At 55.7% G+C, this 25,741-nt stretch overlaps 3 protein-coding genes across 4 annotated transcripts; 2 read left to right on the forward strand and 1 right to left on the reverse strand.

Moving 5' to 3' along the window:
• Nucleotides 1–37: 37 nt before the first annotated feature.
• On the reverse strand, nucleotides 38–2,284 carry DXO (decapping exoribonuclease). Its single transcript, XM_009450942.4, has 7 exons — nucleotides 2,152–2,284; nucleotides 1,543–1,904; nucleotides 1,135–1,370; nucleotides 829–1,048; nucleotides 566–701; nucleotides 332–426; nucleotides 38–247 (listed from the first exon to the last, which is right to left on the reverse strand). The coding sequence occupies exons 2-7, from the start codon at nucleotides 1,896–1,898 to the stop codon at nucleotides 100–102; spliced, it is 1,191 nt and encodes a 396-aa protein (XP_009449217.3). The 5' UTR covers nucleotides 1,899–1,904; nucleotides 2,152–2,284; the 3' UTR covers nucleotides 38–99.
• Nucleotides 1,911–10,283, forward strand: STK19 (serine/threonine kinase 19). 2 transcript variants are annotated; one of them, XM_024357116.3, is made up of 8 exons: nucleotides 1,911–2,439; nucleotides 2,525–2,734; nucleotides 2,844–2,980; nucleotides 7,727–7,822; nucleotides 8,249–8,388; nucleotides 9,288–9,385; nucleotides 9,491–9,638; nucleotides 9,841–10,283. In XM_024357116.3, the coding sequence occupies exons 1-8, from the start codon at nucleotides 1,959–1,961 to the stop codon at nucleotides 9,884–9,886; spliced, it is 1,356 nt and encodes a 451-aa protein (XP_024212884.2). In that variant the 5' UTR covers nucleotides 1,911–1,958; the 3' UTR covers nucleotides 9,887–10,283. The 2 variants fall into 2 exon arrangements, with proteins under 2 accessions (XP_024212884.2, XP_054542753.1); XM_054686778.1 differs by having other exon boundaries at nucleotides 2,434–2,734.
• A 634-nt stretch (nucleotides 10,284–10,917) lies between these two features.
• On the forward strand, nucleotides 10,918–25,128 carry C4A (complement C4A (Chido/Rodgers blood group)). The gene is made up of 41 exons (NM_001320161.1): nucleotides 10,918–11,009; nucleotides 11,142–11,340; nucleotides 11,549–11,750; nucleotides 11,960–12,030; nucleotides 12,109–12,197; nucleotides 12,416–12,498; nucleotides 12,669–12,765; nucleotides 12,904–13,009; nucleotides 13,107–13,239; nucleotides 13,656–13,771; nucleotides 13,871–14,050; nucleotides 14,196–14,378; nucleotides 14,511–14,696; nucleotides 14,850–15,008; nucleotides 15,260–15,386; nucleotides 15,555–15,629; nucleotides 15,890–16,087; nucleotides 16,179–16,290; nucleotides 16,382–16,452; nucleotides 16,711–16,850; nucleotides 16,964–17,173; nucleotides 17,418–17,469; nucleotides 17,571–17,660; nucleotides 17,796–18,005; nucleotides 18,185–18,260; nucleotides 18,421–18,577; nucleotides 18,676–18,792; nucleotides 18,898–19,069; nucleotides 19,297–19,529; nucleotides 19,609–19,776; nucleotides 20,172–20,231; nucleotides 21,271–21,364; nucleotides 21,462–21,648; nucleotides 21,763–21,853; nucleotides 21,944–22,018; nucleotides 23,510–23,612; nucleotides 23,778–23,867; nucleotides 23,952–24,050; nucleotides 24,233–24,316; nucleotides 24,579–24,711; nucleotides 24,855–25,128. Exons 1-41 carry the CDS (start codon nucleotides 10,945–10,947, stop codon nucleotides 24,994–24,996), a joined length of 5,235 nt encoding a protein of 1,744 aa, NP_001307090.1. The 5' UTR covers nucleotides 10,918–10,944; the 3' UTR covers nucleotides 24,997–25,128.
• The last annotated feature ends 613 nt before the right edge of the window (nucleotides 25,129–25,741 follow it).

The raw sequence follows: 25,741 nt of genomic DNA on the forward strand, positions 1-25,741 counted from the left end.
GCAGGGATGACTCAGCTAAGAAGACAGCAAGAGAACCTCTTAGAAATATGCTTTTATTATCTGCACACAGAGATATGACTGTCTCCCTCTAAAGCATTACTATTTGGGGGAGGGAGTCTTGGGGGGTGATGGGAGGTCCTGAGTCATAGCTTCCACATACCATATGGGCAGGAAGGCGTAAGGTGCATCTCGGTGTACAGACACGGTGACTGGGCCGCCAGGCTCCCAAGAGAAGAGGTGAACGAGCCTGGGGGGCAGATGGAGGCATCAGTTGAGGGCCAGAGGCTGGATCCTGGGATCCAGAGGGGAGGGACAGAGCTGACTGCCTCACCTGGGGTCATCCTGGACAACGGTGCTCTGGGCAAAGCTAAGGAAGGCGGCACAGAAGTTCATGCACACAGAGGGATTCCAGCCGTCACGGTCATTCTGGAGCAGGCAGAGGAGGAGGCAGAAGATGGGCAGTGGGGGTGGTGGGAGGAGAGAAGGCAGGCTGTTGCCCTGGATGCTAGACCTGTGGTCTTGGTGTTTGGGGATACCGGTGGGAGCTGCAACATCGTTCCCTTACCCTGACATATTCAAACATCTTCATGGTAGGAAAGGTCTTGAGGGAAGAGACAAAACCGTCTGGGTTACGGAAGCCAACAACAACATTCGGGACCCCTGGGAGGAATGACTGAGCCCACCATTTCAGGAGCTTGTGTCTGTCAGGAAAAGCAAGGGATCAGTGGGACCCCTCGTCCACCCTCTATTCTGCCTTCACCCTCCTCCCCAAGTCCCTTTCCCAGCCTTCAAGCCTAAGCTCTCGCCCTGCCCACCCCGATCCTGAACCTGTAGAAACTCCTCCATTGGCCAGGGCTGTGCATCTCCTTGGAGGTCTTGAGCTCCACATAGCAGGTCGGGGGCTGTGTGGATGGGGCCTGGGGGTCTGTGCAGTCTACCTCCCCTGAGAAGAGCAGAGGGTGGCTTCCCAGGCGGCTGCGTAGCACAGAGCAGAAGGCCACGTTGGTGTTAACCTCCCCAGAGGGGTCTGGGGAGCTTCCAGGTTTGTCTGCACAAGGAGAGAAGCAGCAGCAGGCGTGGGGGGCTCTCAATCTCTGGGAAGGGGAGGGGGGCTATGAAGCAGGGGCAACTCACCTGCACACATGTACTGCTCAAATTTGTATCCCATGTACATAAGCTCCCGGAGGAGCGGTGGCCGAGCAAGCCTCTGGGCCCGAGCGTTCGGTGTCTCCACTTCACTCAGGTATAGTGTTCCCTGGAACCGGGAGGCTGCCAGCTGCCAGCCCTCCTGCCGCTCATACGGTGTCGTCAGCAGTTTTGTCAGGTGCCCCCGCCACGTCACTATGGCCTCTGCCAGCCAGCCTGGACCCCTGAGAGGCAGGAGTTACAGGCTGAAGGTCTGACACAAGCATTAGTGAGATGCTCCCCTCGAAGAATAGTCTTGTTTCTTCTAAGGACTGATTCTCACCCCGGCTTTGGCTCTCCTAATTTTAGAGGGTAGGTACGGGTCTCCAGATATACTGCCTACCACGCTTTGCTCACCCCTCCAACCGGCCTCGGTGTTCCAGGAGCCAGCACAGCAGGTGGTCCAGCCTTTCTTGGACCTCCTCGTCCCGGGGCTGGTATCGATCCGGGTATCCGTCTCTGAGGTCGAAGTTGGGGCCTGGACCGTTAGTGGGGGGTGGGCTATAGTAGCGCAGGGCTCGGGCATCTCCATGGTACTGGCGTTGAGCATCCAGGGAGAAGCAGCCCAGTTCCGAAGGGCGCCGGTAGAAAGGAAAGGGCCCAGAGTAGAGGGCAGGGTCTGTGGGCAGAGAAGGTGCTGGACGAGGTAGTTTGTTCCGAGGCTCAGCTACCTCTGTCTTCTCAGCTCCTCTCTTGGTCCCCCTGGGATCCATGAGGTCCTAAGACAAGCAGGGGTACAGAGTTTCCATTTTACAGAGGAGGCCTGGAGAAGGATGACTGGTTTAGGACTAAGCGAGCTGCCTGATCGCCAGGCTCTGGCCTTGAAACATTCAGGCCCCTCAGACGCCACCGCGGCCAAGCTCTCATCCTGCCTCTTTCCTTGCCCTTCACCCACCCTCCCTCCAGGTCCTCCAAATGCAGTGAGGTTAGGAAGGACGTCTGCGCTCAGATCAAGACTCCAGTTACCTCAAAGCTCCCCAACTTCCACCTCCGCAGAGCTATTACGTCATGGCAGGCACGCCAGAGACCGAAGGATGCAAAAGTGGTTTTCTGCTTTCGATGATGCAATCATTCAGCGACAGTGGCGGGCAAACCCCTCCCGGGGCGGGGGAGGTGTGAGCTTCACGAAGGAGGTTGACACCAACGTGGCCACCGGCGCCCCTCCACGCCGCCAACGAGTCCCCGGGCGTGCGTGCCCTTGGAGGGAGCCAATCCGCGGCCGGCGTGGGGCCCGGCCTGGCGGAGGTGATGCTGGTATCTGCGTCGCCACCGCCCCTCCCAGCACTGACGGGCCTGAGGGATGACAAGTTGACGCCCCTTTCGTCATCACCTGGTCTAGGAGGGACGCCCGGGGAGACCGTACGTCACTGCTCTGCGCCGGAAGACCCTATTTTCAGGTTCTCTTCCCTCCATTCCTACCCCTTCCCCGGTACCATAAAATCCTGGGATATGAGCCGGAAGAGGCATCACCTGATCCCGGAGACCTTTGGAGTTAAGAGGCGGCGGAAGCGAGGGCCTGTGGAGTCGGATCCTCTTCGGGGTGAGCCAGGTAACCATGGCAACCCCGGGGGTGGGGCCTCGCTTCCGGTAGCCGAGAGTTTTGTTAGAACCGCGTCCCCGCCCCAGTTCCCTGTCCGTGAGCCGATTTATCTGCCCAGGGTCGGCGCGCGCGGCTGTCTCAGAACTCATGCAGCTGTTCCCGCGAGGCCTGTTTGAGGACGCGCTGCCGCCCATCGTGCTGAGGAGCCAGGTGTACAGCCTTGTGCCTGACAGGACCGTGGCCGACCGGCAGCTGGTGAGGGGCGTCGGTGCGACCGCCGGAAGCCCCTTTCCTAACTCCTGGAATCCCCTGTCACTCAGTCACTCCGCCAGCCGTTCAGCAAGCATTAGGCCTTTCAGGCGAGGGCACTGTGCCAGGCACTGGGGTGCCACAGAGACCCTGTTAAAAGGCCCGCAGGTAGTACAGGGCATTTCAAATCATGGAGGTAGAAGAACGAGGCTTTTGGGGAAACCGAGTCATGGGGCATGGTTCGAACATACAGCACTGGAAGTGCAGTCAGACGTCAGATCATGACAGGCCTTGTACATCAGTGTTGTTTCCATCTTACACTGAGGCGATGGGCTGGTAGAGAATATCATAGAGAGAGGGAATGGTGTATTGGAGATAGTGGATGAGGCAGGGAGGTCAGCTAAGAAGATACTGCATCTGAGAAGTGGTGAAGGCCTAAATTAGGTCAGTGCAGTAGGGAGGGAGAGGAGAGTGAGGAAGAGGGAGGAGTCCAGGACAACTCAGACTTTCCAGATGACTGCGTGGCTGGTGGTATTAGGAGCACATTTAGTTGTTGGACTACAGATAATGTGTTTAATTTTATACAAGTTGAGTTGATGGTGCATGTGGAGCATCCAAAGACAAAGGTATTAGACAGTTGGATATGAGAGTTGGAGAGAATTCTGGGCCAGTGATAATAGAATTACAAGTCATGGAGGTGTGAATAGCAAGTGGTTAATTCTGTGATGTGGTGAGATCCAGTAGGAAGAGTGGGTAGAGGAGTGATTTCTAACCTTTTTGTAATCTTTAGAAGGTGATAAAAGCTATGGCTATCTCTCTCCAGAAAAATGCACGTTTGCCACATATACATAGGGTGTATGTACAGTTAGGGGGGAAATATTTTACTAATCCTGCGAGGTCCGTGGTTAAGGACTCCAGGTTTAGAGTGGAAGTTAATAGGGTCAAATCCACAATGCTGGGAAACACCATCATTTAAGGCAGTGTTACTGAATATATGAGCTGAGTTATTATGCCTGTGTCAAAATTACATGGGCTGCTTGTTAAAAAAAATACAGGTTCCTGGGACTCATCCAAGGTTAATGAATTACGCTCTCTTGGGGCGGGATTTGGGACTCTACATTTTTGAACTGCCTCAAGTGCTTTTTAAGTGTGCCTTAAAATTTGAGATCCACTGACATAAAGGGAAAGCAGAAGAAGAGGAATCTGTGACAGAGGCAGAGAGGGACTTGCCTGAGTTAAGAGGAACCCAGAGGCCGGCGCGGTGGCTCACACCTATAATCCCAGCACTTTGGGAGGCCGAGGTGGGTGGATCTCTTGAGCTCATGAGTTTGATACCAGCATGGGCAACATGACATAACCCCATCTCTACAAAAAATACAAAAATTAGCCAGGCGTGGTGGTACGCGCCTATAGAGCTACTGGGGAGGCTGAGGTGGGAGGATTGCTTGAGCTGGGGAGGCGGAGGTTGCAGTGAGCTGAGATAGCACCGCTGCACCCCACCCTGGGTGATAGAGCTAGACTTTGTCTCAAAAAAAAAAAAAAAAAAAAGTAACCCAGGAAGAGGCCTACTGTGAAAGTAAAGAGATTTTTGAGAAAGTGAAGTAGTTGGCAGTATTAGAACCTGTGATTCAAGACAGTGGTCTAAGAAGAGGGAAAAGGTAAAGTAAAATATAAACTGAAATCTAGGCTGAGTGTGGTGGCTCATGCCTGTAATCCCACCACTTTGGGAGACTGAGGCAGGAGTATAGCTTGAAACCAAAAGTTTGAGACCAGCCTGGGCAACAAAGTGAGATCCCATCTTTACTAAATAACTGAGACCCCATCTCTACTAAATAAATAAATTAAAACACAAAAATTCTTAGCTGGGCATGGTGGTGTGCACCTATTGTTCTAGCTGTTTGGGAAGTTGAGGCAGAAGGATTGCTTGAGCCCAGGAATTTGAGGCTGCAGTGAGCTATGATTGCACGACTGCACTCCAGCCTGGGTGACAGAGGGAGACCCTGTCTCTAAAAAAATGAAAACAACAACAAAAAAACCCAGAACTGAAATCTGTCCATTGGATTTAGCAGGTAGAAGGTTAATAGTGATCTTTCAAGAAAAGAGGAAAGAAAAGGAAGGCAGTCTAGCGCTCACTTGAGGTGAGCTAGTCTCCCTGACTAGGTCTCCCGTGAGGAAGCATGCCAGATGGAACCACTCCTTAAGGAGTATTTGTTGTTTTTAATGTATTGGTGTTAGCTTTTGTTTTTAAAAACCTTTAAAAGTTGCAGAATGAAAATATAAACATATATAATTTAAATGATGTTTATAAAGCAGATACCTATCTAGCCACTCCCTAGGTCAAACTATAGAATATGACCAGTATCCCACATATATCCCTCTCTGATCAAAATGTCTCTGATCAGAATGTCCCTGGGAGGTGACTGCTGTGGTCATTGTTGCCTTAGTTTTCCCTTTTTTTTTTTTTTTTTTTTTTTTTTGAGGTGGAGTGTCGCTCTGTTGCCCAGGCTGGAGTGCAGTGGTGTGATCTCAACTCACTGCAACCTCTGCCTCCTGGGTTCAAGCAATTCTCCTGCCTCACCGTCCCGATTAGCTGAGACTACAGGCACGCGCCACCATGCCCAGCTAATTTTGGTATTAGAGATGGGGGTTTCATCATGTTGGCCATAATGGTCTTGATCTCCTGACCTCGTGATCTGCCCCCCTCGGCCTCCCAAAGTGCTGGGATTACAGGCATGATCCACCGCACCCGGCCTAATTTTGTATTTTTAATAGGGATGGGGTTTCACCCTGTTGGCCAGGCTGGTCTCAAACTCCTGACCTCAGATGATCCGCCTGCCTCGGCCTCCCAAAGTGCTGTTTGTTTTTTTTTTTTTAATTGTCTTTTTGATAATTCCACTATTACTTGTCTTTTGGGGTTTGTTTTTATTGTCTCTTTGAGTTTTGTTTCCTTATGCGCCCAGTTACTTTTGAAAATGTTCTGGGCAGATTTGCCTAGATTAATAAATGCCCTCCATATTCCAATTACTTTTTTTTTTTTTGAGACAGTGTCTTACCCTGTCACCAAGCTGGAGTGCAGTGGCATGATCTTGGCTCACTGCAGCCTCTGCCTCCTGAGTTCAAGTGATTCTCCTGCCTCAGCCTCCCAAGTAGCTGGCATTACAGGCACCTGACACCACGCCCAGCCAATTTTTTTTTTTTTTTTTTTTTTGAGACGGAGTCTCGCTCTGTCACCCAGGCTGGAGTTCAGTGGCATGATCTCGGCTTACTGCAAGCTCTGCCTCCTGGGTTCACCCATTCTCCCGCCTCAGCCTCCCGAGTAGCTGGGACTACAGGTGCCCGCCACTATGCCTGGCTAATTTTTTTTTTTGTATTTTTAGTGGAGATGGGGTTTCACTGTGTTAGCCAGGATGGTCTTGATCTCCGGACCTCGTGATCCACCCGTCTCAGCCTGCCAAAGTGCTGGGATTACAGGCATGAGCCACCGCATCTGGCCTATTTTTGTATTTTTAATGGAGACCGGGTTTCATCATGTTGGCCAGGCTGGTCTTGAACTTGAACTTCTGACCTCAAGTGATCCACCCTTAGCCTCCCAAAGTGCTGGGATTACAGGCATGAGCCACCGTGCCTGGCCTCAGTTATTTTTATTTTTATTTTTTGAGTTAGAGTCTCTGTCACCCAGGCTGGAGTGCAATGGCATGATCTCAGCTCACAGCAACTTTCTGGGTTCAAGCAGTTCTCCTGCGTCAGCCTCCCGAGTAGCTGGGACTACAGGCACACATCACCACGCCTGGCTAATTTTTGTAGTTTTAGTAGAGACGGGGTTTTACCATATTGGTCAGGCTGATATTGAACTCCTGACCTCAGGTGATCCACCCACGTCAGCCTCCCAAAGTGCCGGGATTACAGGCTTGAGCCATCTCGCCCGGCCTACTTAGATGTTATATTAGTGGTAATTCCTGTTATCTTGTGAGCTCTTTAGTGTCTAAACAATTTCTTTTAAGAGATGGGGTCTCACTGTGTTGCCCAGTTGCAATCATATCTTACTGCAGCCTCAAACTCCTGGGTCAAGTGATCCTCTTGCCTCAGTCTCCCAAGTAGCTAGGACCATAGGTGTCTGCCCCCATGCCTGGCTAAGTTTTTACATTTTTTGTAGAGATGTTGGCGGGGGCGGGGGGGGGGTCTCACTGTGTTGCCCAGACTGGTCTCGAACTCCTGTCCTCAATTGATCCTGCTACCTCAGCCTCCCAAAATGCTGAATTACAGGCATGAGCCACTGTACCTGGTCTTAAACAATTTTAAAATAACATTTTTATCCAGCATTTTAGTTAATTTTCAACAGGTGGATTAGTTCTTGCTGTATTCTCGTAAACAGAAGTCCTGGTTTATTTTTATTTGTTTTAAACATTGAATCCCATACTCCTCCCCACCTTACCCTACCCAGAATTCAGACTGTTAATGTTTCGAAGCCAGAGCCTGCATCTTAATCACTATTTTATCTTAGTGCCTGGTCTTAGAAAATTATATTGACTCTTTGATAGACCATATATAAGGCAGGTGGATGAGAATGTGGGTAGCTAGTTGGAAAAGGCTGCTTGGTCATTTGCTTGATTATCTTCTCACACAGTTTTTCCTTTACTAAGAGAAAATGCCCCAATATTGGCAAACAAAATCTCCCTGCCTGAGAGCGCCCAGAGTATAGCAGAGCATCTTACCCTGATACGCCTCTTTTCACTCCCTTCTCTGTGGAGACAGAAGGAGCTTCAAGAGCAGGGGGAGATCAGAATCGTCCAGCTGGGCTTCGACTTGGATGCCCATGGAATTATCTTCACTGAGGACTACAGGACCAGAGTATGTGACTGTGTGTGTCAGGGGTGCCGGGGGCAGGGCACAGGTTGGGGGAGACAGGGAAGTTGGGAAACAGAAATAAAAACAAAAGAAAGAATTTCCCTGCCCCCACATCCCATGGAGAGGGCACAGGGCCCTGGTAAATAGTAATATGAGGGAGAGAGACAGGAGGGAAAGAGGGAGGAGTGAGAGGGTAAAGAGGGGGGAGAGGAGGGGGAGGAGGAGGAAGGGAGGAGGAGGAAGGAAGGAGGGGGAGGAGGAGGAGGGGGAGGAAGAGGGGGAGGAGGATGAAGAGGAGGAGGAAGAAGGGTATGAGAGGTGGAAGGATCTGAGCAAGAGGTAAGACAGGAAGAGAAATGCTGTCCTGGGGGTGGAGGTTGGTAGAGAGTGAGGGTGGGGACGGACCATGTCTCTCATCTCTGCTTGTAGGTCCTCAAGGCCTGTGATGGCCGACCGTATGCTGGGGCAGTGCAGAAATTTCTAGCTTCAGTACTTCCAGCCTGTGGGGACCTTAGTTTCCAGCAGGACCAAATGACACAGACCTTTGGCTTCAGGGACTCAGAAATCACGTGAGACTTGTGGAATCAACCAAAGTCAGGCATCTGGTGCTTCCCTGCCTCCCTCCGGTTCCATCCAGCCTGTCCTCCTGTTTTTTTTGGTGAACCTGCCAGAAAAACTGCCAAAAAGCTGACTCTTCTTTTTAATAAAATGACCCAAGTTTGTATTCCTCCCCACAAGAGAGGAGGCCTATCTTACCTGGGCCTTAGAAAGAGCCCTGGAATAGAATTCAGTTCTTGGTGGCTTATCAAAAGCACACAGGGGCCTGGCAGGAACCGTAAAAGCTTGATGTTAATCATACTGGGACTTAGAGGATAGAGAATGGTAGGAGCTGGGATACCCCTAAACATTCACATTAAAACAAAAAAAAACCCAAAGCTAAAAAACAACTGGGCAGGAGCTAAATAAAAATCTAATTTTGAGAGGCTGTATCTGGCTCAGGCATCCTACTTTGTAACCCATGGAATATGTGAAAGCATTTGAAAAACTATAGCACTGGTCTCACATGGGCAGACACACTCTCAGAGAGATGTGGTGGGAGCCATGGCGCAGTCTGCCTAGGCAGTGGCAGGAGCGCAGAAGACCCTGATTCCTCTCCTCGGTCCTAAGACTGAATGTGTGTCAGGACATGTGGTCAGGGAAGAGAAGCTATTTAACTGAACCAGTAATAGTAGCAGGAAAAGAAAGAGTGGAGGGAGGGCAGTCCAGGTAGGGGGCCTGGAACAAGCAACTGCACCAACAGAGGCAGTTGGTGCGAGCACAGAACCACCCCAGGTTGGGATTTTGTTATCCAGTCTCTCTTGCATGGTTGCCCGTGTTTCTGGAGACTTGTGTAAACATTAATGGATGAGGAGGAGAGATGGTTCTCAGAGCCCAGCCCTCATCTCTGCTGGCTTCCCACTGCCCTCAGGCATCTGGTGAATGCTGGAGTCCTCACCGTCCGAGATGCTGGGAGCTGGTGGCTAGCTGTGCCTGGAGCTGGGAGATTCATCAAGTACTTTGTTAAAGGTATCCCATCTGCAGCTCAAGCCTGCAGCCCCTCACCTTTTGGTGGCTCCTCAGGCCTCTAGGCCTTATTCACCTTTCCCCTTTCCTGTGCCACTTCTCCTCTAGGGCGCCAGGCTGTCCTTAGCATGGTCCGGAAGGCAAAGTACCGGGAGCTGCTCCTATCAGAGCTCCTGGGCCGGCGGGCGCCTGTCGTGGTGCGGCTTGGCCTCACCTACCATGTGCACGACCTCATTGGGGCCCAGCTAGTGGACTGGTGAGTCTTTCCCTGGCCTCTGGCAGATTATGGAGCAATGACCCAAAGTGGGATTTCCTCCCAGCTCACGCTTAGTTTCCTAGTGAAGGCCAGTGGCTCTCATTCTTCTCTGGAACCCGGGAGCACCCCTTCCCAAGTTCTAAGTTCTCCTCACAGCTTGAGCCTAGGCGTCTGGCTCCAGCCTTGTCTTTCTCCTGCACAGCATCTCTACCACTTCAGGAACCCTCCTCCGCCTGCCAGAGACATGAAGATTCTGCTCATTATTGCTCAGCTCCTCAGAGTGGGCCGGGAGGGGACTAGAAGAGCTGCATGATGGTGGCTGAGACAGGGTCACCTTGGGAAGGCTTGGGAGCCAGGATGAGTGTCGGGCTCTCGTGTGTGCAAAAGGTCAGATGTGACTGCTGCTGTTTGCCTGGTTTCTGACCCAGTGGTGGGGTTTGAGCTATGCTTCTCTGCCCTTCCATGGAAAGTGAAACCAGAAATGGTGCCAAGGCTGTGGCTGTTCCCTTTCGTGTAAAATGGTGCTGTTATTACTCTGTCTTGAAATAGGAAGGTGGGATTTCTGGGGAGGCTGGTGAAGGAGGGCAGGGTTCTTTTCTCTACGTGTCATGTTAAAATTGCCAAATAAAGTACCTCTGCCTGTGATATTTTCTGGATGTCCTTTATTTACTGTGACGTGTGTTTGGGTGCCTTGTTTAGGGGTAGAGGTGAAGTCTGAGCTTTGCCTCATTCAGAGAGGAAAGGGGTCAGGGGTTCACTCTGACGTTCAGGCCATTCTCCCTGTGGAGTGGTGAGGGTGTACCTAATCTCCTAAACCACGGAATTTCTGTTAGGGCCTAAAAAAGCAAAAGCCTAGTATAGTTCAATTTGTGTTGGAATGAAAGTAAGAGACAAGTGTCTTAGAAGCCTGTCATTGTTTTGTGAGGGCCTTTAAATATCCTGTACTCGTGGGCCATGTTGGGCCCTTGTACACCCAGGTATACATGAGCTTGTGTGCACCTATACCCTGATACAGATATACCTGGTAGGGGGAGGTGCTCAGGCACTGGAATGAGAGGAGTTAACGGGGAAGGACAGGGTTATTTCTGGGCCAAGATTCAGAGTTTCCCATGGACACCCAGGTGTCCGGGGCGCCCCCACAACGCTGGGCCCGAGGCCAGTTGCACTTCTTGGCTGTCATGTGGTTTCCCAGCTTAGCTGGGCTGGGGGAGGAGCAAGGTCCAGAGTCAACTCTGCCCCGAGCCCTAGCTTGGCCAGAAGGTAGCAGACAGACAGACGGATCTAACCTCTCTTGGATCCTCCAGCCATGAGGCTGCTCTGGGGGCTGATCTGGGCATCCAGCTTCTTCACCTTATCTCTGCAGAAGCCCAGGTCCTGGAGGCGGGATGCTGGGTGCTTGGATTGGGACAGGGCTGGCATCGGGACCCGATTCGGGAGTGAGGGAGAGCAGGGGTGGAGGTGTCAGAGCGAAGTCTGACTGCTGATCCTGTCTGTTCTCCCCAGGTTGCTCTTATTCTCTCCTTCTGTGGTTCATCTGGGGGTCCCCCTATCGGTGGGGGTGCAGCTCCAGGATGTGCCCCGAGGACAGGTAGTGAAAGGATCAGTGTTCCTGAGAAACCCATCTCATAATAACGTCCCCTGCTCCCCAAAGGTGGACTTCACCCTTAGCTCAGAAAGAGACTTCGCACTCCTCAGTCTCCAGGTAACCAGACCCCATGCCCTCCTGCTGCTTGTGGGGGCCTCCTGCCCTGTTCCCATCTGTCTTGTAAGTGTCATCATCTTCCCACTGGCCTCCTCCCCTCCTGTCTTCCCACCCTGGCATTCTCCTTCCACGTTTCTCCCTTGGTCTCTGTCCTTTTTGGTCAGCTGTCTCTTGCTCTGTGACCCGCTCCCTCTCCCTCTCCTGACAGGTGCCCTTGAAAGATGCGAAGAGGTGTGGCCTCCATCAACTCCTCAGAGGCCCTGAGGTCCAGCTGGTGGCCCATTCGCCATGGCTAAAGGACTCTCTGTCCAGAACGACAAACATCCAGGGTATCAACCTGCTCTTCTCCTCTCGCCGGGGGCACCTCTTTTTGCAGACGGACCAGCCCATTTACAACCCTGGCCAGCGGGGTGAGTCTCAGCCCCAGGGCCTCAACCTTTAACCCCCTCCGAGCCCTCTCAGGATGAGTTTGGTGCCCCCTAAGTGAGATAACCTGAAAGAAAGTGCCACACGGAAGGGGTGCTTAGGAAACATTTGTCCCCTGCTCCCTCTATGGAGTTTGACCCACCCTCCCCTTGCACATGGACCCCTGCTCACCTCTCTCCTCCTCCACTCCCAGTTCGGTACCGGGTCTTTGCTCTGGATCAGAAGATGCGCCCGAGCACTGACACCATCACAGTCACGGTGGAGGTGAGTCCCCGACCTCTGGCCTTCCTGATCCTGGCCACTGATGTGACCTCCTGCCTGTGAGCACTTCTCCCCTTGCAGAACTCTCACGGCCTCCGCGTGCGGAAGAAGGAGGTGTACATGCCCTCGTCCATCTTCCAGGATGACTTTGTGATCCCAGACATCTCAGAGTGAGCGCTCCCAATGTGGGGGCTGCCCCCAAGCTACACCACTCCAATTCCTGTTAGGCTCTCCACCTCCCACACAGAGGCACGTCCCCAGATGCCCTGACCCTCAGCCTCCTGAGCCTCTGGTTAACCCCCACAGTCCTCTTCCCAGGGAAGCAGGCTGCTGGCTCTCCGTGCCCCACTGTACAGATGGGCTGAGCCCCTTCCTTGTCCATTCTCAGGCCAGGGACCTGGAAGATCTCAGCCCGATTCTCAGATGGCCTGGAATCCAACAGCAGCACCCAGTTTGAGGTGAAGAAATATGGTGAGAGCTGGAAACTGGAGGGACAGGCAGCTGCTTTCCTGAAGGAAATAAGGGTGGAAGGAGAGGTAGTGGGAGCAGCTCAGGGCAGGGAGATATGGGTGCCACAGCCCTGAGCAGAGGGGAGTCTTTGAGCTGGAGTCTGACCTGCCTATCCCTTCACCCTGGGTCAGTCCTTCCCAACTTTGAGGTGAAGATCACCCCTGGAAAGCCCTACATCCTGACGGTGCCAGGCCATCTTGATGAAATGCAGTTAGACATCCAGGCCAGGTAATACCTCCCTCCCCACCTCTGCCCACCAGCACCGGGTCCTGCTCCCTACTCAGTATGAATGGGCTCCTGCTTCCCTGCCCTCGGGCCATTATTCCCCCCAGCCCTTGGCCCACCCTCTTCTCTCTGCCACGACAGGTACATCTATGGGAAGCCAGTGCAGGGGGTGGCATATGTGCGCTTTGGGCTCCTAGATGAGGATGGTAAGAAGACTTTCTTTCGGGGGCTGGAGAGTCAGACCAAGGTAGGAAGGAGAATAGGGGCTGGGGAGGGGAAGGGGCAAGGGAGGTGAGGTGGGAGACTCAGTCTCACCCTATGTCCTGTTTCTTTCTATGCCCCAGCTGGTGAATGGACAGAGCCACATTTCCCTCTCAAAGGCAGAGTTCCAGGACGCCCTGGAGAAGCTGAATATGGGCATTACTGACCTCCAGGGGCTGCGCCTCTACGTTGCTGCAGCCATCATTGAGTCTCCAGGTGGGTGACTTTCCCTTATTGTAACCCCAGACCCTTGCCTCTGACCTCTGAGCTAACCCTCTGTCCTCCAGCACCAACACCACCCCACTTCTCACATCTCATCTCAGACTCAAAACCAGGAAACACCCAGGAGACCTGGTTTCTCTCCAACTCTGTCTCCGTGACTCGGCCCTTTTCCCTGGCTGAGTTTATTTATTTCTTTGCTCGTTCTGCTCATTCATTCACTCCTCCAGTGGACATGTGTTGTTCAATGCCCTGTGCTGGGCCTCAGCATGCACAGACAGGAATACAGCAGCCTGCGCCCTGGGAGCTCACTGTCTTGTGGGAGGGAACCACTCAAGCCACTCCCCACTTGTCCTCCTGTCTCTCTCTTCTTGGACTCTGTCCCCCACCTCTCTCTGTCCTTTGTTTTGCAGGTGGGGAGATGGAGGAGGCAGAGCTCACATCCTGGTATTTTGTGTCATCTCCCTTCTCCTTGGATCTTAGCAAGACCAAGCGACACCTTGTGCCTGGGGCCCCCTTCCTGCTGCAGGTTTCTTCCAGAGGGGAAGGATGAGTAGGGAGGATGTGGTAGTTAGGAGGGCTCAGGGTCTGACCACTCTCTTTTGCCTGCCCTCCTTTACCTGCCTAGGCCTTGGTCCGTGAGATGTCAGGCTCCCCAGCTTCTGGCATTCCTGTCAAAGTTTCTGCCACGGTGTCTTCTCCTGGATCTGTTCCTGAAGTCCAGGACATTCAGCAAAACACAGATGGGAGCGGCCAAGTCAGCATTTCCATCATTATGCCTCAGACCGTCTCAGAGCTGCAGCTCTCAGTAGGACTCCTCGGACCCCTGGGAGATGGTGGGGGAAGGGGAGGAGGGTGAGCTGGGGTCCCAAGGATCCATGGCCTGACTTGGGGGGAAGGTGGGGTACCTGGCTCTGAGCTACTACCCTATTCGCACCTGACCCCCTCTCCAGGTATCTGCAGGCTCCCCCCATCCAGCAATAGCCAGGCTCACTGTGGCAGCCCCACCTTCAGGAGGCCCCGGGTTTCTGTCTATTGAGCGGCCGGATTCTCGACCTCCTCGTGTTGGGGACACTCTGAACCTGAACTTGCGAGCCGTGGGCAGTGGGGCCACCTTTTCTCATTACTACTACATGGTGTGCATGAGCTGGGGAGTCAAGGAGGGCTGGGGTGCAGGGAAGAGCCCTCTGGGTGGGGCTGGGGGGGTTCAAGGCTGAGGCTGTCCCATGAAGAGGCAACCACTCTTGTCCCTCCCATTCTTGGCCCAGATCCTATCCCGAGGGCAGATCGTGTTCATGAATCGAGAGCCCAAGAGGACCCTGACCTCGGTCTCGGTGTTTGTGGACCATCACCTGGCACCCTCCTTCTACTTTGTGGCCTTCTACTACCATGGAGACCACCCAGTGGCCAACTCCCTGCGAGTGGATGTCCAGGCTGGGGCCTGCGAGGGCAAGGTGACCGGGGTCAGGAGAGATGGCACTTGTGCTGAGGGGGTTGAGGACAGGGTGATTGCCAACAGGGCATGGATTTAGCTTGGGGGCAGTGAGGATACGGGGACTGAAGGAAGCTCTCCCACTCTGACCGCCCCCACCTCCCGCCCCTGCCAGCTGGAGCTCAGCGTGGACGGTGCCAAGCAGTACCGGAACGGGGAGTCCGTGAAGCTCCACTTAGAAACCGACTCCCTAGCCCTGGTGGCGCTGGGAGCCTTGGACACAGCTCTGTATGCTGCAGGCAGCAAGTCCCACAAGCCCCTCAACATGGGCAAGGTTTGTCCAGACCCTCTCCACAGCTCTCTCACCCCTCCATGGCTCATCCCCCTGCTTCCCTGAGCCCTGGGCGCAGCCCCTGGATCCCACGGAGGCTCCCCACAGTCTCTTCCCCACTTGGCCCTGTGGTCTCCATCTCCTGGCTCTGTATCCTTTCCTATCCCCCCATGCGCTGCCCTCTCACCTGTGCCGAGTGCTCAGTCCTGCCCCTCAGCCACACTTGGCTCCTAGCATTCCTGCCTTTCTTGCAGGTCTTTGAAGCTATGAACAGCTATGACCTCGGCTGTGGTCCTGGGGGTGGGGACAGTGCCCTTCAGGTGTTCCAGGCAGCGGGCCTGGCCTTTTCTGATGGAGACCAGTGGACCTTATCCAGAAAGAGTGAGAACAGAGAAGGAAGGGGAGTGGGTGGCGGGAAGATAAGGAAGGAGGAAGGGGCTGAGGGGACCAGGTAGGAAGAGTCCAGGCAGGAAGGGCTGGGCAGGGGAAGGGGAGGAGGGGAGGAGGCCGAGTGCCTGACGGCTGGACTGCAGCCTTTCTCTCTACCAGGACTAAGCTGTCCCAAGGAGAAGACAACCCGGAAAAAGAGAAACGTGAACTTCCAAAAGGCGATTAATGAGAAATGTGAGTTGCGGGTGCCTAGGCAGTAGCTTGGGCTCTCCACCTGGGATCCGGGTTGGGGGTCTGCCTCTCTGCCCCTCGGCTCCTTGCTGAACCCATGTGTGGTATTTGGGGCCAGAGATCCGAATTCCGGGATTACAAGTGGAAGGTGGGCAGCTCTCTCCAGCAGCCTCTCTTATGTTGCTGGTCTCAAGGGGTCGGGGCGGGGGCTGAGGTGTATGTCCTTTTTGTCCTCTCATGCTCACCCCCACCTGGCCCTGCAGTGGGTCAGTATGCTTCCCCAACAGCCAAGCGCTGCTGCCAGGATGGGGTGACACGTCTGCCCATGATGCGTTCCTGCGAGCAGCGGGCAGCCCGCGTGCAGCAGCCGGACTGCCGGGAGCCCTTCCTGTCCTGCTGCCAATTTGCTGAGAGTCTGCGCAAGAAGAGCAGGGACAAGGGCCAGGCGGGCCTCCAACGAGGTGAGGGGCTGGGTAGGGCTAGGGCACAGGTGGCGGCGCTTGGAAAGGCAGAACGGTCCCCTCCTCACTCCCGTCCACCGTGGTCCCCCAGCCCTGGAGATCCTGCAGGAGGAGGACCTGATTGATGAGGATGACATTCCCGTGCGCAGCTTCTTCCCGGAGAACTGGCTCTGGAGAGTGGAAACAGTGGACCGCTTTCAAATGTGAGAGTGTGTGCCGGCCCGGCCTTTTCTCTGTGCTGTGTCTCGGGGCCAGCCGGGGTATGATGGGCCTTCTCTGCCTTTCCCTACACAGATTGACACTGTGGCTCCCCGACTCCCTGACCACGTGGGAGATCCATGGCCTGAGCCTGTCCAAAACCAAAGGTGATGTCACCCTGTCTGGGCCTCAGGTGACCCCACTTCCATTTCCCTGTACCCCAGCTCCCTGTTCCCTTTGCTCTTAGTGTAGGAAGAGGGTCCAGTGATCTGGGGAGGTCTGTGCCAGCGTGCAGCTGGCGTGGGCCAGAGGGCAGAGGCAGACTGAGACAGAGCTGGGTCACCCCCACCCCTCCCTCCTGTGGCCCTGAAGCTTTGATGGCCCCTCTGATCTCTGCCCCTGCGCCCACGCTTCCCTTCCCTCAGGCCTATGTGTGGCCACCCCAGTCCAGCTCCGGGTGTTCCGCGAGTTCCACCTGCACCTCCGCCTGCCCATGTCTGTCCGCCGCTTTGAGCAGCTGGAGCTACGGCCTGTCCTCTATAACTACCTGGATAAAAACCTGACTGTGAGGCCCCATGGGAGCCTGAGCATACAGGAGTTGGGGGAGCCAGGGCCCAGTGAGGGGTGGGGAGGCTAACCGGGCCAGGACTCTGGCCATCCTCGTTTTCCTGCCCTCAGGTGAGCGTCCACGTGTCCCCAGTGGAGGGGCTGTGCCTGGCTGGGGGCGGAGGGCTGGCCCAGCAGGTGCTGGTGCCTGCGGGCTCTGCCCGGCCTGTTGCCTTCTCTGTGGTGCCCACGGCAGCCGCCGCTGTGTCTCTGAAGGTGGTGGCTCGAGGGTCCTTCGAATTCCCTGTGGGAGATGCGGTGTCCAAGGTTCTGCAGATTGAGGTGAATGGAGCACCCCTGAATATAAGTCCCCGGGCCCCCAGCTTTGTCCTCCACCCTCAGCACTCTCTCTGCTGGCCAGGCCAGGGGCCCAACACCCGAACCAATGCCTTGGTCTGTTCCCATCTTCTACAATTCTGATCCAACTCTGTCCCTGGAGTTGAAATTCAAAGTCCCGGGGGAGTCTGTGCTGGCAGGGCAGGCTGTAGTCCTGTGTGACCTCACAGCCATGTTTTCCCTGAGACAGAAGGAAGGGGCCATCCATACAGAGGAGCTGGTCTATGAACTCAACCCCTTGGGTGAGTGACCCTCTACCTCCAGCCATTGGTTTCCTAAGTGGGTACAGGTGGTGGGGGATGTGGACAGCAGGACAGGCTGCCAACTTCCCCCATTTCCCTAGACCACCGAGGCCGGACCTTGGAAATACCTGGCAACTCTGATCCCAATATGATCCCTGATGGGGACTTTAACAGCTACGTCAGGGTTACAGGTGGGAGTGCCCTTTAGTCCCTTCCCAGTGGCCACCTTCGGATTCATGTGGGACCTGTGGATCCCTGCTTGATCCCACTCCCCGTGAGCCTCTGACGCAGAGTCCTCAGACCTCCACCCTCTCCCTCCCATGTAGCCTCAGATCCATTGGACACTTTAGGCTCTGAGGGGGCCTTGTCACCAGGAGGCGTGGCCTCCCTCTTGAGGCTTCCTCGAGGCTGTGGGGAGCAAACCATGATCTACTTGGCTCCGACACTGGCTGCTTCCCGCTACCTGGACAAGACAGAGCAGTGGAGCACACTGCCTCCCGAGACCAAGGACCACGCCGTGGATCTGATCCAGAAAGGTTCTGGGTGCAAGGGCAAGCAGGAGGGGGTCCAGGAAAGGACAGTTACTGGAAGATGCACAGCCCAGGAGGCTACAGAGGGAAAGAAAGGGGGCCCCTGATGGGGATGGGGAGCATGGCCTTGGGCTCAAACAGCAGAAGGGTGAGTGTCACCTGAGCGGCCACCTCTCCTCTCCAAGGCTACATGCGGATCCAGCAATTTCGGAAGGCGGATGGTTCCTATGCGGCTTGGTTGTCACGGGACAGCAGCACCTGGTGAGCTTGGGAGAGTGGTTCCAGGGTTCTGAGGGGGTCAGGGCTGGGGCAGGGGTGGGACAGAGCTGGTACGATGGGAGGGTGGATAACCAGGCACCTGGGGGCGTGGGCATAATGAGAAGCAAATCCTTATCCCCAACCCTCCTTTCCTCCCCTCCAGGCTCACAGCCTTTGTGTTGAAGGTCCTGAGTTTGGCCCAGGAGCAGGTAGGAGGCTCACCTGAGAAACTGCAGGAGACATCTAACTGGCTTCTGTCCCAGCAGCAGGCTGACGGCTCGTTCCAGGACCTCTGTCCAGTGTTAGACAGGAGCATGCAGGTGCGGGCATGCTGGGGCTGGCCCGAGAAGCGCCTGTCGGAGGACTCTCTTTGCCCCTTCCCCCTCCTGTTTGACATCTTCTTTTCTCCCCTTACTAGGGGGGTTTGGTGGGCAATGATGAGACTGTGGCACTCACAGCCTTTGTGACCATCGCCCTTCATCATGGGCTGGCCGTCTTCCAGGATGAGGGTGCAGAGCCATTGAAGCAGAGAGTGGTAAGTTCAGTGGCGTTTCTGCCCTCTGCTGGCCCCCAGCTCTCTCCCTTTTTCCTCAGGAACCCAGGGGTCCAGGCCCCAGACCCTCCTCCCATTTTCTTCCAGGAAGCCTCCATCTCAAAGGCAAACTCATTTTTGGGGGAGAAAGCAAGTGCTGGGCACCTGGGTGCCCACGCAGCCGCCATCACGGCCTATGCCCTGACACTGACCAAGGCCCCTGCGGACCTGCGGGGTGTTGCCCACAACAACCTCATGGCAATGGCCCAGGAGACTGGAGGTGAGGGGTGAGGGGCTCTGGCAGTGAGCCTGAGGCCCAGGGGACCTTAGGATCCCTGAGTGTGCCCAGAGGGAGGGGCTGGATGAAGACTCAGAGGAGGAATGAAGTTATAAGCAGGGGTGGGTTGGGGGAGACTCAGGAGAGCCCAGCAGGGGGTGGCTAAGGGCCAGGGGACCAGGCTCTTCTCCCTGCCTTCCTGTTTACTCGTGGTCTCCCTTCACTTCCAGATAACCTGTACTGGGGCTCAGTCACTGGTTCTCAGATCAATGCCGTGTCGCCCACCCCGGCTCCTCGCAACCCATCCGACCCCATGCCCCAGGCCCCAGCCCTGTGGATTGAAACCACAGCCTACGCCCTGCTGCACCTCCTGCTTCACGAGGGCAAAGCAGAGATGGCAGACCAGGCTGCGGCCTGGCTCACCCGTCAGGGCAGCTTCCAAGGGGGATTCCGCAGTACCCAAGTAGGGGCCGTCCCCAGGCTCTGGGGGTGGGTAGTCCTCAGACCAAGGGCTTGCTTGAGTCCTGGCTCAACCTCCCTAGGACACGGTGATTGCCCTGGATGCCCTGTCTGCCTACTGGATTGCCTCCCACACCACTGAGGAGAGGGGTCTCAATGTGACTCTCAGCTCCACAGGCCGGAATGGGTTCAAGTCCCACGCGCTGCAGCTGAACAACCGCCAGATTCGCGGCCTGGAGGAGGAGCTGCAGGTGAACCACTCCCTGGTGAACCACTCCCTCGCCTGGGTAGCCAGGACACCTGGGCCTCGTGGCCAGGCCAGAAGCCGTCCCCACCCTCCCACCCGTGGCATCCCCGCAGCACTTCTTCCTGGGGTCTTCGGGGGAAGGCTGACTTCCTGGCTGTGTGACCTGGAGCTCTGAGCTTCAGTTTTCTCACTTGTAGAGTAACATACACAGAGTTCACCCTACAGGGTCGTTAGAAGGCTGAAGTGAGATAATTCACGTGCTGGTATAAACCTTGTGGAAATGTGAGGTGGGGAGAGGAGGTGGGGCTGTTTTGAGGAAGGAGATAAGTTTATTGGAGCCTCAAAAACAGGTTTGCTTGTGCCCTTCTAACATCGCCTTCCCTTTTCTGTTGCTGAAAGTTTTCCTTGGGCAGCAAGATCAATGTGAAGGTGGGAGGAAACAGCAAAGGAACCCTGAAGGTGAGGGCCAGGGAAGGGGCGGGGCCAGGCACTGGTGGAGGAGAGGGTGTGGAGTGAGAGGCCTGTGGGCAGAGGCGCATGGTCCGGGGAAGGAGGCAGACACCTCAGGGTTGGTGTCCCGTGCTTCCGTCCTGGGTGTTTTTCCCCCTGCTTGCTCTCCCCATCTCTGGGTACCTGTTGTTTCCTTTACCCGCCTCAGTGCTGGTGGCTCCGAATCCCACTCCTCAGCCCAGGCCTCTTCCCTGAACCATGGGCCCCACTTGTCCCACTCCCACAGCACCTCAGACGAGGCATGTCCCAAAGCCCTTCTTCATTCTGTGTCTCTTGTCTGGCTGGTGGGAGCCCCTCCCAGCCAGGAGCCCAGCCACTACTCTAGAGGCCGTGTTAGTGGCCCCTCTCCCAAGCCTGTCCTTATGTCCCTAGTGACTCCTCCTCTGCTCCCCTGCTGCCTGTGGCCCTTGGTGCTGCATCCTAGATTCTGTGCTGAGACGGCCTTCTCCCTACCTGGAACTTCTCTCTACCTCCTGTCTCCCCTGTCTGATCCACTGTCCACACGGCAGTGACACTGACCTTCCAAAAGCCCCAGCCAGATCAGCCTTGGGGAAAAGTCACTCCCCGCTGCCCACGGCTCAGATGGCTGGGCCTCTGCCCACCTCTCCGGCCAGACAGCTCTCCTTGTCTACACAGATCCCCTTGCCTTTCCTGTCCTTCCCTGCTTCTTGGCCCACAGGACAAGCTGTTTCTTCTCCTTCAAGCGTTGGCCAGAAGCCTTTCCTGAGCTTTTCAGTCCAGCCTCTTCCCAGCACAGTCTAGAGTGTTGGCCTCTGGGGGCAGGCCCCTGCTTCTTTACCTCTCTGTCTCGCCTGACACCTGTGGCGAATGTGGTGCCACTCGTGTGTGTGGACTGTGCAGTGACGGGGAGGAAAAGGGGCTGAAGGCCTCAAATCCCGTAGCCCGGGGAGATGCCCTTAGGTATGGCACCAGAGAGGTCTGTGGCCTCACATGTCCCACGTCCTCTCCCTGCCCCTTGCTGAGCCAGGTCCTTCGTACCTACAATGTCCTGGACATGAAGAACACGACCTGCCAGGACCTACAGATAGAAGTGACAGTCAAAGGCCACGTCGAGTACACGAGTGAGTGTGGGGGTTGGGAGGCCTTGGGGCCAGGCAGGGGCTGGCGCAGGGAGCCGGGTGGCCATCCCAGCCCTCCTCACAATGCTTCCCTGTGCAGTGGAAGCAAACGAGGACTATGAGGACTATGAGTACGATGAGCTTCCAGCCAAGGATGACCCAGATGCCCCTCTGCAGCCCGTGACACCCCTGCAGCTGTTTGAGGGTCGGAGGAACCGCCGCAGGAGGGAGGCGCCCAAGGTGGTGGAGGAGCAGGAGTCCAGGGTGCACTACACCGTGTGCATCTGGTGGGCGCCGGGAGCTGCCCTGGGCCAGGGGAGGGAGGGCAGGACCCAGGCTGGGGCTGGGCTTCTGGAGCCCGCGCAGGCAGAACCTGGACGACAGCTCACACGTCTCCACAGGCGGAACGGCAAGGTGGGGCTGTCTGGCATGGCCATCGCGGACGTCACCCTCCTGAGTGGATTCCACGCCCTGCGTGCTGACCTGGAGAAGGTGTGGTCAGCCACCCAGGGCAACCCCCTCTGTCCCAGGTACTGAGCCCTGTCATGTGCAGGGCCTGTGACCAACTCCCCTTTTCCACAGCTGACCTCCCTCTCTGACCGTTACGTGAGTCACTTTGAGACCGAGGGGCCCCACGTCCTGCTGTATTTTGACTCGGTGAGTGGGGAGAGATGAGGCAGGAAGGGACTCGATGGCACCGGGTTTACTGAGTATGCGTTAGGAGGTTTCTCAGGAGTCAGCTGTGTCAGCGGCTGGTGCTCTTGAGAATTTGTGATGTCATCAGAGAGAAGGACAAGAATGTGAGCCCGTGAGACACAGCAGAGTAAGGGGCAGACCTGCAGGCGGTAGGGACCGATGCCAGTCAGCGGGGACCCTCAGGGCTTGAGAGGGAGTCTTTCCTAATGCTGGTTTTATTCAGCTTGAGAGGCTGCCTTTGTTTTTTTGTTGAACTTCCTATCTTTTTTTTAATATTAAAGCGTATTTTCCTTTACAAAGTGATGGTGGCCATAGATGATAGTTGTATTTGTCTTTTCACGACCTTATTTGGCTAAAATAGTTATCAACCCTCTTACGGCCCTCAAAACATTTTTATTTGTTTATTTAGTAAAGACAGGGTCTCGCTCTGTTGCCCAGGCTGGTCTTGAACTCCCGGCCTCAAGCGATCCTCTGGCCTAGGCCTTTCAAAGTACCGGATTTACAGGCCAGAGCCACCATGCCCGGCCTTCAAAAAAAGTTTTGGAACATTTACTGTAACCTCTGGGAGAAAATGTGAGAAAGGTGTGGTGGCTGTCATTAGCCAGCTGTTTGTAGGTCAGGGAGACCCCTACCCAGTGTGTGCAGAGGGGCCAGCCCCCATCAGCTGGGGAAGCCTGGCTGACACATCTGGGTTGAACACAATAGAAAACACAGAGCCAGCAAGATTCCCGGATAAGGAGCTGACGGTGCAGCAGCCTAGCTCAGGAGGGATACTGGCACGGCACCGTGTGGACTGGGCCCGCGTGGGCATGAGGAGGGGTCAGGCCTGGGACCTGAGTCAGGGGGTCAGGCAGGATGACAGAACCTGCAGTTAGGTTGTGGCAAATAAAGGAGGACCCAGTTGTATCCATGACAATGATGAGGCCGCGAGGAGGGCGAGTGGGTTTGGGGTCAGGCAGAGTGCCTTGGAGAACTTACAGGTCCTGCCACAATCCTAATGCAAGGATGGAGCTGCAAGTTCAGTTTGGGAATCATCAGCCTGGACTGGTTTGGTGGAAGCCAGGGAGTGGTTGAGACCCCCACAGGGGAGCTCTGAGGAAGGAAGTTCAGAAGGAGGGAACGTAAGAAATGACCAGGTCAGAACCAAGGGTGGTCCAGAAGCTCACCCTTAGCTTAGGGACAGTTTCACAGAGAACACGTCCATGATGCAAGACTCTGCTGAGGGCCTGGAGCAGTGAAGACTGGGGCAAGGTCACCCTCTGGGAAGTGAAGTCACCAGAGACCTTGCGGAGCAGCTTTGAGAGTTCTCTGAGTAGGAAGGTAACAGAATGTGAAGGACACTGGAGAGAAGGCCAATAGGAAGCAAACAAAAACAGGCCAAGGAAACCCAGTACAGGGGGCTGCAGGGCCCAGGGAGTGGGTCCCTCATCTCTCCTCCCCACACTTGGCCAGGTCCCCACCTCCCGGGAGTGCGTGGGCTTTGAGGCTGTGCAGGAAGTGCCGGTGGGGCTGGTGCAGCCGGCCAGCGCAACCCTGTACGACTACTACAACCCCGGTGAGCACTGCAGGACACCCTGAAATTCAGGAGAACTTTGGCATAGGTGCCCTCCTATGGGACGGTGGACACCGGGGTAGTGAGGGGGCAGAGAGCCCTGGGGCTCCCTGGGACTGAGGAGGCAGAATGGAGGGGCCTGTGCCCTAACTCCTCTCTGTTCTCCAGAGCGCAGATGTTCTGTGTTTTACGGGGCACCAAGTAAGAGCAGACTCTTGGCCACCTTGTGTTCTGCTGAAGTCTGCCAGTGTGCTGAGGGTGAGACTGAGGGCCTGGGGCGGGGCAGTGGAGGCGGGATGGCCGGGGCCCCCCCACACTGTCTGATGGGTTCCCCAACTTCAGGGAAGTGCCCTCGCCAGCGTCGCGCCCTGGAGCGGGGTCTGCAGGACGAGGATGGCTACAGGATGAAGTTTGCCTGCTACTACCCCCGTGTGGAGTACGGTCAGTCTTCCCACCGAGGCCCTGGCCTGACCCTCCCTCGGGGACCGGCTGTTTTGGTCTCTCTGGGTGTAGCCTGCTCCTCTTACAGGTCATGCACGCAGCCTGTTTGCTCTGACACCAACTTCCTACCCTCTCAGCCTCAAAGTAACTCACCTTTCCCCCTTCTCCTCACCCCCTCTTAGGCTTCCAGGTTAAGGTTCTCCGAGAAGACAGCAGAGCTGCTTTCCGCCTCTTTGAGACCAAGATCACCCAAGTCCTGCACTTCAGTATGAAGCGAACCGGAGAGGCGGGCAGGGCTGGGGGGAGACAGGGAGGCTGAGGTGTGGCCGAGGACCTGACCATCTGGAAGTGTGAAAATCCCCTTGGGCTGTCAGAAGCCTTGGGCTTGGCCATAAATAGGGAGGCAGTGGCACCTCTCCATGGGGGTGGCAAAGGTGGAATGAGAGGATCTACACAGAGTCTCCAGCCTGGGCTCACCCTGCACCTTCTCTTCCCCTCTGACCACTTTTGCGCACGTCATCCCCGCAGCCAAGGATGTCAAGGCCACTGCTAATCAGATGCGCAACTTCCTGGTTCGAGCCTCCTGCCGCCTTCGCTTGGAACCTGGGAAAGAATATTTGATCATGGGTCTGGATGGGGCCACCTATGACCTCGAGGGACAGTGAGTCATCTGGTCCTCTCAGTCTCTTGCCCTCCCCATGCCTCGTCACCTAGGCCTTGCCCCTCAGAAGCCAGATGCCTATGCTCTCCGTTTCCACCTGCCATCCTCCCGAGCCCTGCTGACTGCCCCTTTGCCCCCTGCAGCCCCCAGTACCTGCTGGACTCGAATAGCTGGATCGAGGAGATGCCCTCTGAACGCCTGTGCCGGAGCACCCGCCAGCGGGCAGCCTGTGCCCAGCTCAACGACTTCCTCCAGGAGTATGGCACTCAGGGGTGCCAGGTGTGAGGGCTGCCCTCCCACCTCCGCTGGGAGGAACCTGAGCCTGGGAACCATGAAGCTGGAAGCACTGCTGTGTCCGCTTTCCTGAACACAGCCTGGGACCAGGGCGTATTAAAGGCTTTTGGCAGCAAAGTGTCAGTGTTGGCAGCGAAATGTCAGTGTGTGTTGCTAGGGCTGAGAGCAGTGCCCCTGCCCGATGCAGTTCTGGGCAGGCCAGGTTGACATAACCTTAGACTCTCTGAGCCCTGATGACCCTTGGGCTGTTCAGCTCTGCTAGACCCTCCCAGATGACCCGCTAGGAGTCTAGTGCTTCACAGGACCACCCCGAGCAGAACTGGGACCCAAGAGCCTGCACCCCAAGGACCAGAGTCCATGCCAAGACCACCCTTCAGCTTCCAAGGCCCTCCACTGCCTGGCTGTCGCCAGTCACCACGGCCTCAGACAGGGTTTGTGCTCAGCTGACACCTCTGACACAGCTCTTCTGCCTCATGAGCTGTTGTCCAGCTACACCTCCCCGACTCTGTCCTCGTGCTGCTGGCGGTTCTGAGGTCTGCAGATTTTAGCTGAGTTCCGGGCTGTTGAAAGCCTGCTGACGCTTGGTTCTGTTATCAGTGGAATGAGGTGACTTTCCCGGAGTTGTGCAATCCTCAGGTCCGGCAGTGTCTTCTTCCAGTTACTGGTTTCAAACAAGCCAAAAGTCTGACTTTGGTGTGTTTGTGAATCCTCTGAGGAAGCCGCTGTTCTCCTGGGG

This window comes from Pan troglodytes, chromosome 5 (assembly GCF_028858775.2).
Source record: "Pan troglodytes isolate AG18354 chromosome 5, NHGRI_mPanTro3-v2.0_pri, whole genome shotgun sequence".
NCBI lineage: Eukaryota > Metazoa > Chordata > Mammalia > Primates > Hominidae > Pan > Pan troglodytes.